The following is a 9,726-nucleotide window of genomic DNA, read 5'->3' on the forward strand; positions in this document are numbered from 1 at the left end:
TGAGTGAGAGAGAGAGGATAGAGAGAGACTAACATTAATAAAAGCTATATAATTATTGTTCATATTAATTAATATAGTCAATGTTAAAAACTGAAACCTTATTTAAAGTGTTACCAAAGTTTTATATATTGTTGTGTATGTGTGTGTCTTTCACGGTCTTGATAGTTTGGATTAACCCTTTAATTGCTGTATCCCTCAAAACCAGACTGCCAGAGGGTTACTGTAAATGCATGTGCCCGCTGTGCCCCTTTTTTATGATGCACAGACTGTCAACACATTCAACACAATTACAACAATTAAATAAAAATAAAAATAAAATAAAATGCTGGGTGGAGATATATAAACAAGATTATAGGAATACATATTATATATATGTTATAATTATTACAGTGATAGGAAAAACATATTTTACCTTTAGGGGAGTGATTGGGTGAGAGTTGTGGAAATTGCTGATAATTTAATCTTTTTTTGGTGTTTAAACAACGTATTTTAGGAGATATCCTTTGGCGGTATGGGACAATTATATTTTCTTTGCTTAGAATTCCTCGTATGTAAAAGGAAGACCATCTGAATTAAATAACTGGTCTACCAAAACAATGTTATTTCGAAAAAATTATTAATTTAATTAATAAAAATTATGCCACCCAGACTAGATAAAATATGGAGGGGAATCATATTCCAAATAGAGGTTGGGTAGTTAACAAGTTGTCTAATCCAGCTGATTTTAAAAGTATTGTTTAATATAGAGAAATCGCGCACAACCGCCATGTTTGTAGTTTTTAAACACTTTTTATTTGTGTTTGTAGTTCTTCTGAACCGAACCCGCAGTGGAGGGTGGGCAGTATTATCCACACTTCTAAAAACTACCTCAAAATAGTAGACCATCCGGGGACTTTTGGCATACTATTAACATACTAGCTTTGAGACACACTTATTCTAATCTCTAAAAAAGAAAAAGATCTTGGGCTGAGACTCGTTCGTTCCTTTTCAAACTCCGCTGATGGCGTCTATGGCTGGCTGCACCCCGAAGTTAGCGACAGAAGAAGAGATACCCCGAAAGACAACGAGAGAAACTACCACCTCGAGAAGTCTGTTGATGAATCTGTTGCAAATTATGCATGTTTTTATCTTTACTTTGTTAATGGATCAACCTACAGTATATTTACAGTATTAATCAATCAAAAATCAAGGTATGTTTTTCCATTGTGTTCTTGGTGCATTTTCCATAGGTGACAGGAACCAAAGAATTCGAGAGGCTTGCTGCCGTCGCCAAACTGGTCCTGGTGTTGCCCCATGCAAACGCAGATGCTGAGAGGGTGTTTTCAGTTGTGGGACTGAACAAAACCAAGAGAAGAAACAGCCTAGCATTGGATTCCACCCTGTCATCAATAATGACCATAAAAATGGCCAATCTGGAGCCCTGCTTCAAATGGGAGCCTCCGTCAGATATCATCAAGGCCTCCAAGAAGGCCACAGGCCAGTATAACCATGCCTATAGATCATAGACAAGGACTTTACCCAGCTTCTGATCTGCATCTGATACTGATTATGCCTCATTTTTAGTTATTTTTGTAATGCATTCATCTGTTTTATTGCTTGAAAAAGTTGTACTGTTTAAGCACTTTATTTGTTGCACTTTATTTGTTTCCGATGGACCATGTGGTGGGAGGCTTTGAATGAAGAATAATGTCCCTCCCTGACTAAACTTGTGTCGTTTTTGGCTGAACATTAATCATCAAGAGCTCTTAAGAATACAGTTATTCACAACATAGGCTAGGTTTCAGTTTAATACCATTCTAATCAAAATATCAATCAACCTACCTAGGTCAAATCTTAAACACTGGTCTATGAATAAGGCTTTATTGTGGTACATAGGCAGTCATTTAGGCACAACAATAGTTTTCTGGTTGAATGTTCAGCTCAAGTCTAGAAGGCCCTACAAGTCATTATGCCGTACATGAATCAGAATAAGTTCAGGTATTGCACATCTTTAGCAGACCACCCAAAAATCCACTAGAATGCAGGAAATCACATCTACTTAATCCAAAATTTCCTGGGGGTGGACCTTCAGCTATGTCTGCTTCACAGAATGTAACCAATATTGTCCATTTCCAGTAGGCTGCCTCTATCAATGGCTTTGGGCCTCCCCACAAACCACCAGAAAGCAGGGTACAACATCAAATTAATTCCAATTCTCTGATATCTGAGCCACCAACTTGTGTGGCTGCATGCACGGCATAATTTTGATCACCCCTGACACAATCTCACTCCAAGGTTTTTTGAAAAGTTGGCAGGTATGTGGTATTAAGAAACGCGCGCAGACCTAACGTTAAGTCACCAGACTATTTGCCTAATCTTCTCGGTTCTTTAGACCGCGATAGAAACGCAGACAGCAACAGATCTGGGGGAAAAAAGTTCCTGGGACATATTGTTCCTGGTAATTTCGATGGAAAAGCGGCTTATGTTTCACAGAACTAATCGTTGCCTGGGTTGCGTAGGCTACGTATGTGTGGGGCGGATCTATCAAAATAGGGGTGTAGGGGCCTGTTTGTTTTGGTGATTTCAGATATCAACATTGGCTTCCAGAAATTGCTTACCCTGCCTTTAATATTCAGCAATATTATTGACTTGACTGCACTGACGACATTTAATAAGAACTGAACTGAATGTTGCACAAAAACACCATGTTTTTTATATACATAATATACAGTAAATATATTTTACTTATTACTTTGTGGTTTAAAAAGTGTGTTAATGTGTAGTGCATTTGTTCATTGTTAATATATATTTATATTAAAGTATTTGGTAATTTTGTAATTAAAGCCTTTTTAATGTTTTTAAATGGTTGTATTTGTGTTTCAAGGCTGAATTACATTTAGCAGTTTCTGGGCCACATTTGGCCCGGGGACCATGCCGAGTCTCAGCCAAATCTGGCTTAAAGTGTGAAGTGAAGTGACATACGGCCAAGTATGGTAACCCATACTCGGAATTCGTGCTCTGCATTTAACCCATCCAACGTGCACACACACACCGTGAACACACACACACCGTGAACACACACCCGGAGCAGTGGGCAGCCATTTATGCTGCGGCACCCGGAGAGCAGTTGGGGGTTCGGCGCCTTGCTCAAGGGCACCTCAGTCGTGGTATTGAGGAGGAGAGAGCGCTGGACATTCACTCCCCCCACCTACAATCCCTGCCGGCCTGAGACTCGAACTCGCAACCTTTGGATTACGAGTCCACGACTTCCCCTTCCCCTGGGCCAGATCTGGGCCACATCAATAAATAAGAGTCATTTTGCAGGTCGTGGGCCGCATCTGAGCCAGAGGAAATAGTTTGAGTCAGTTTTCAGTGTGTGGGCCAGTTATGGGCCGGGGACCCAGCCGGAATTGGGCCAGAAGTGAAGCAAGGTTGTGGCCCAGAGGTGGGCCAGACAAATTTTGCTATCTGCAAATAAAATTTATTTGGTTGTGTTGTGAGCATTTGCACCACCTGCTGTCAAACTAATGAAGATGTTTTCTTGATTTGCTGGTGCTTTTTCTATTTGCATGTGTTTTCTGAAGTTGCAGTGTGTTGAGCTCTCCGCCACCGTAAGTCTCTGTCATAATGCAGCAGGTAATTTAGGAGTATTGTTTCCCAAACTCCTCTTTAGTGTTGAGGTTAGTGTTGAATTGTATCAGGGTAAAAGATATCACTTCTAGTTATCTAGGGATACAGAAATTTAAAAAAATTAATTTAAAGCATTACAGGTGAAATGTTGGCAAAATTGTTTGACAGAATCAGAGGCACAGAGGTATTGCCTATAAAATAAAATGAATGATCCCCATTACCCAGTTCAGAATTGTAGGCACAGGGACCAATGTGATGTTTGGTGAATTGTATAAAAAACTAGGGGCGGTTTGATCCTCAAACGTATGAATATTAATTATAATATTAGTAGCCTATATGGAACTCACAGCAATAAAACGTTTTTTTAATTCGTAGATAATCACAAATGAGATTTCAATAACATTTTGACCGCATAACAAGGAAATGTCCCCAGTTTACATTTCATAAATCTGGTCACTTTCTTATACTTTCGACAAGTTCCTTGCTTTAAACGTGTTTATAGCACAGCTTCGCGCTGGAGCGGGTCACGTGACTTCACCGCTGCGACATTCGTGACGTCACAGACAGGAGCGCCTCAGAATATGCAAATGAGTTCAGTTGAGCGATTATAGCGATCGAAGCGGACAGAAACGCTTACAAACACACAGTCTATAGACACAGCAGTCAAATACAGAGAACAAACGCAGTCTACAGATACAAACAAAAGACAAGATGAAGAAAGCGAACATCATGAATTCAGACTCAGCATTTAGCGAGAGAAATCTTGAACAAAACAACCCGACAGGTAACTGACAACATTAATACACAACAAAACAGAAATAATAGTAGGAGTCGATTACTGTATGACTTCTGTGTAAATCATCATCAGCACTGAGCCTCTTCCAGAAACATGAACTTCAGGCCAAACCTGCTATCTAACATTTTGGTATCAAAAACAACGATAACAAAACTTTTTTTGTTCGCAAAGACAGATATATTTTGAAGTAATTTAGTCCAGGATTTAGTCCTTGCAGATAAACTGTCCAGGATTTCATCCTCAGGGGAGCTTAGCCCTCAGAGAGTCCATTAGATACAAATTACCTAAATAAACACTATTTTACACTGCTTATGAAAGCTGTATTACTGAATGAAGTAAATATACACAATTATCTAAGTTACGTAAGAGCAGTGAGCGATTCTCTGCACTTCTTTTGTTGTTTGATTAACATTATTAGCCTAATAGGCTATACAGAATGCGTGGATCAGTTATACTGACACACATCCAATGTTTTCTTAACTGTTTGTTTATTTAAGCCCCTGAGTCAGAGAGGCGCTTTCTGTGTGAGAGCTCTGGGGCGTCAGTCAGTGCGAGTAATGAATTGAGATCTTTTTCGTGGCTTATTGCGCTTAAAAACTAGTTTTAACATCAAGCATGTTCCGCATTTTCTCATTCATGCATATTCTTTTTGTAAAAACCGAAATGTGCCCAAATATCTTGCTTTAAAGAAGTTAGGTAGATTATCTGGAAACATCAGACACAATTAAGTGCTTTCCAATAGTAGACGCAACTTTTGTTTATTAATATAGCCTATAACAAGAGTACTTTACTTACAATAAAACAGTACATTAATATGACAGGCCTATTTTACTACATTTATGCAGAATCGTTCACATCAGCATCGTGACGCGTCTTAAAAATGATTATATTACACAGCTGTAGTGTGTGGTGGCTCAATTATGTTAAGATGAAAAAGGAGTTAATTATCTGACTAATTACAGACGATTGTATCCAGCTACTGTTAGCATATGATCTATCTTTGCCACGATCTGCATCTGTATCTTCTTCTAGGCTTGTGTTAAAATATGGCGTGAGCTTTGGGAAAAAAATGTAACAAATGTGACTGACTTTCCACTTTTTATTGGCATTTTTTCTCTTTTGAGCTTTCATATTTGGGAGCGCCTGCACATGCATTCAAAGCAAAGCGATAACGCATAATTTTAAAGGAACAGTCGACTCATTATAAAATGCGGTTACAGTATTTTCCAGCATCACCGGGGGCCCCTCAGCTCGGGGCCCGTGCATTAATACGGCCCCAGCACATGAACAACATAAAGCAGCTCTACATCAAGTTAATCATTCAGCTGTAATCTGTGCCTATAATGAAGATGTCTCTAATCAATATATTCTTTGCTTGCAGATAAACACACAAAAGGGAGGAAGGGCCGTGCTTGTTTCCGGAGCGTGCAGTACCCTCAGAACCAAAGTGTGTCCTCGTGTTTCTGACCGGGAGCCATCGCAGGAGCGTCCACAAACACCCAGAGCAGAACCGACAGCAGACACAGATCCGTTCGAGTCCGAGCCAGTGTTGGATTACGCTCAAGCGACGCAGAGTAGAGCTGTAGCATCAGCTGAGAGCAGCAGCGACGTGTTCGAGGTCGCATTCGAGTGTTTTCCAGAGGAGCCGGAGAGCAGCAGTCATCTGCGCGTCATCTGTGTCACGTCACCTGTAGCGTTTTTTCCCCTGTTGACAAAGGAATGGCCCCGCCCTACTCTGCCTCTGATTGGCTTACCTTAATGTTCTTTCCCTCAACCAACCAATCTCACTCCTGAAGCATAACTTTTAGACGCTGCAGGCAACTGTCCATATTTCCAGAGGCTATGTAAAACGTGAAGGAACAAGCTAACGGCAAGCAACTTATTTTTGAAGTAATTGGGCTATATGTTGGTGGTTAGATTAGGCTGTTTGTAGCTAGCTCAATTAAGTTCACTGTAGAGCAGGACGGAATGCATTTGTATCTGCTGTAAATTATGGTGTTCCAGTATAAATGGTGATTACCGCGTGAGGCTGCTGTTTTTTTTTGTTTTTTTTGTTTGTTTTTTTTGCGTGAGGCTGCTGTTGCAATAGCTATGAAGATTGTAAGTTACGTTATCGCTACATTAGTTCGCTAAGATGCTCCTCAGTCTCGACCTTAACATTTGTCTCACATATCAGTAAGCTACTCTGACTGAAGTGGATTTGAGAACTGTTCGACCTACAAGTAAAGCATACTGTTTAATGTACAGTAATATTAGTATCACTCAGCTCAAGTGGAGGCAGCGCTAAGTGTCAGACTGTAACAGCCTGTTTCAAGACAGAAATTAAGATTTACAGTAGTTTATTTGCCCTGACTAAGTTCATGTAACATCTTAACGATAATCCTTGTTGATTGTAGACCGTAGTTGTCGCTCAAACGTCTTTTAATCATATAAAGGTGTTTATCCTTCAATGGTGCACTGCAAAAAATGATTTCCTACTTAAGAGTTTTTGTCTTGTTTCTAGTCCAAATATCTAAACATTTTTAAATCAAGAAGCATTTTCTAGACGAGTTAAAATTGTCTTGTTTTCAGAAAAAAAAAGTCAAAATTAAGTGAGTTTTTCCTTAAAACAAGCAAAATAATCTGCCAATGGGGTAAGCAAAATAATCTTATTTCAAACCGAAAACAAGATTATTTTGACTTATTTTTTTCCTGGAAAATGTTTTTTATTTGATTGAAGAATTAACAGATATTTGGACTGGACAAAGACAAAAAAAAAGCACTTTGACTTGCCACTGTGTGTGTGTGTGTGTGTGTGTGGGGGGTGTTTTGGTTTGTCACCTTTTTCACCCCTGACGAGTTTGCACCCCTGAAAGCAGCTCTACATCAAGTTAATCATTCAGCTGTAATCTGTGCCTATAATAAAGATGTTTCTAATCAATATATTCTTTGCTTGCAGATAAACACACAAAAGGGAGGAAGGGCCGTGCTTGTTTCCGGAGCGTGCAGAAGGCTGTAAAACATCACTTCCAAACCCTCAACACCAAAGTGTGTCCTCGTGTGCCTGACCGGGAGCCATCGCAGGAGCGTCCACAAACACCCAGAGCAGACACAGATCCGCTTAATTACCCACTTTGTTGTGAGTCTCCAGTTATTTTCGCTCTGATTCGTGTCAATTCTAGCCTGTTGTTTCTGGTTTTAGTTTTAGTCTCTACTCCAACTGATTCCTCACCTGATCTGCGCAGGTCTCATGCTGTATTGCTGTTGTGTGTTTTTCAGCTTTCTTAATGCGTTATCATAGAGTGAGACTGGAAATTGTGTCACGATACTTCTACTTTCCGTATGAAGCGAGACTGCAACATGGAGCAGAATACTTTCGCTCTCTTTATGAAGTGGGAGAAAAACTGAGACTGGGAGACAACGAAGAAGTCTTTGTCCATGAAGGAATAAGGAGATCAGACGGCTAAAAAGTATGTTGCTCTTTCTGCATAACCAAACTTTTTGTTTTCTTCTGTGAACTTTTAAAATTCTGACAGTGTTTACAGTTTCGATCAACACATGTTTAAAAAGTGTAAAGATTGTAGATGACCGTGAACACAAACAAAAAGTGATCAGTTTACTCACGTTTGCAAATTTTTTTTTCATTTTTAGGTGCTCATCAAATTTGCTGGGAAACATTTTTTTGCTGGAATGACATTGATATCGGTAAGTTGACAAGACTTTATTCTTCATGAAATTCTCTTTTAAGAATTGTTTTATTAAATTCTACATGTAATAGTATGAGGTATAACTGAATTAGACAATTGAAGCCTAGAATCATCAGTAATAAACAGGGCTCTCAAGTCATAGCAAAAGATTACATCTGTTAGGGGAGGGGCCATACAAAGGGGAGGGGTCACTCAAAAGGGGAGGAGCCACTCAAATATTTGCAGCACCCAATTCTAAGTTTTTGCTAGCAGTTTAATTTTACCTATTGTTCATAATTGACCAACACAAATAGAAATTATAACAACTGGTAAATCGGATAAAAGACAGACAATGTCATCCTAATAAAATGAATAGATTTATGCATTTCAAAAATACAAATGTATCAAAAATAAAAATAAATTTTGCCCCAAACGAGTCAACTGAACAGCAGTACTGTTAACTGTAAACATAAAATAGAATTGCAGAACTTGCCCTGAGCATATGTCAAGCTGTGCCTGCACCTCGTCTGATAATTGTTTATACTGTATAGCGGGACATTTTATCCTTTACTTCTCCGCGTGAGAAATACAAGGTGTGAGCGTGTGAACTGGTTGAAATGCGTGTGTCTCATGGTGAATGTGTGAGACTTGAGAGCCCTGGTTATAAAGTTATAAAGTCGGGAGTCAGCTAACCTTTTGTCAATCTGTTTTCTTTAGGATGAGTTATTCAAACCCTGGTATCACGAGGCAATTATAATCTTGACGCTGCAAAGGCCTCCGTCCTGTGACCATGTCATACGATTATATGACTGGTTTATCATGGAGGAACAAGACGTCTTGGTCATAGAAAATCTCCATCCGTGTGTGACTCTGTCTGAGTTCATCAGACAAAACAGACGTCACCTGAATGAAGAAACAGCCAGACGCGTCCTGCAGCAGCTCACCGTTGCACTGAAGCACTGTTTGGATCGTGGCGTTGGTCCTGTCACAGATTTGAGAAGAGTTCTCATCAACACATACACCCTGCAGCTGAAGATAATGGACTTTACATATGCAGACTTAATCCCAAATGTACGTGAGTTGGCTTTTTGAACACAGATCCTATTTTGCAGTCCACTGATGATGTTTTACTAAACACTGGAAATGTATTGTTTACAGAATATGACTCAAGCCGCAGAGCGAGATTTGTAGTAACAGCAGTTGAAGGATTATACAAAGTGATGAAAGAGCTCATCGATCGATTTCCACTTTGGGAAAAAGCATTTCTGTCCAAAGGTGAGATCAATAACAAGAACGAAATGGAAATTCTTCATTCATTCATGAAATAACATTATTATTGCTTGAAAAACATATAAAGCTCTGACACGAGTGACAGTAAATGATTAGAGTCAAAATGAGCAATGTTCATGGGCATCCAGAGAAAGTCACAGTAACAGCAACAGAAGCATTGTATTTCATGAACTATAGACCTCAAAATGTGTTTATGAGAGTCATATATGACTAATCAGCTCTCTTCTGAACTCTTTCACAGATTGCAGGGATCTTCTTCAGAAACTTGGGCACGGTGGGCCAGCAATGATCGAGACTTTAGAGGACATCTTAGATCATGCATGGTTAAGAGACGCATCCACAGCGAATGAAGGAGAAGGAATCTGA

General features: G+C 39.4%; 1 protein-coding gene across 1 annotated transcript; it reads left to right on the plus strand.

Moving 5' to 3' along the window:
• Positions 1-7,361: 7,361 nt before the first annotated feature.
• LOC131534979 (serine/threonine-protein kinase prk-2-like) lies at positions 7,362-9,726 on the plus strand. Its single transcript, XM_058768131.1, has 6 exons — positions 7,362-7,523; positions 7,664-7,854; positions 8,036-8,089; positions 8,788-9,145; positions 9,229-9,345; positions 9,602-9,726. The coding sequence occupies exons 3-6, from the start codon at positions 8,075-8,077 to the stop codon at positions 9,724-9,726; spliced, it is 615 nt and encodes a 204-aa protein (XP_058624114.1). The 5' UTR covers positions 7,362-7,523; positions 7,664-7,854; positions 8,036-8,074.

The sequence above is a fragment of the Onychostoma macrolepis genome, chromosome 25 (assembly GCF_012432095.1).
Source record: "Onychostoma macrolepis isolate SWU-2019 chromosome 25, ASM1243209v1, whole genome shotgun sequence".
NCBI lineage: Eukaryota > Metazoa > Chordata > Actinopteri > Cypriniformes > Cyprinidae > Onychostoma > Onychostoma macrolepis.

Bases quoted from the DNA above. Each gene is read 5' to 3' on its own strand.
- LOC131534979 (XM_058768131.1), top strand. The intron at 9,146-9,228 runs GTGAGTTGGCTT...TATTGTTTACAG, and splicing joins AGACTTAATCCCAAATGTAC to AATATGACTCAAGCCGCAGA. The intron at 9,346-9,601 runs GTGAGATCAATA...ACTCTTTCACAG, and splicing joins AAAAGCATTTCTGTCCAAAG to ATTGCAGGGATCTTCTTCAG.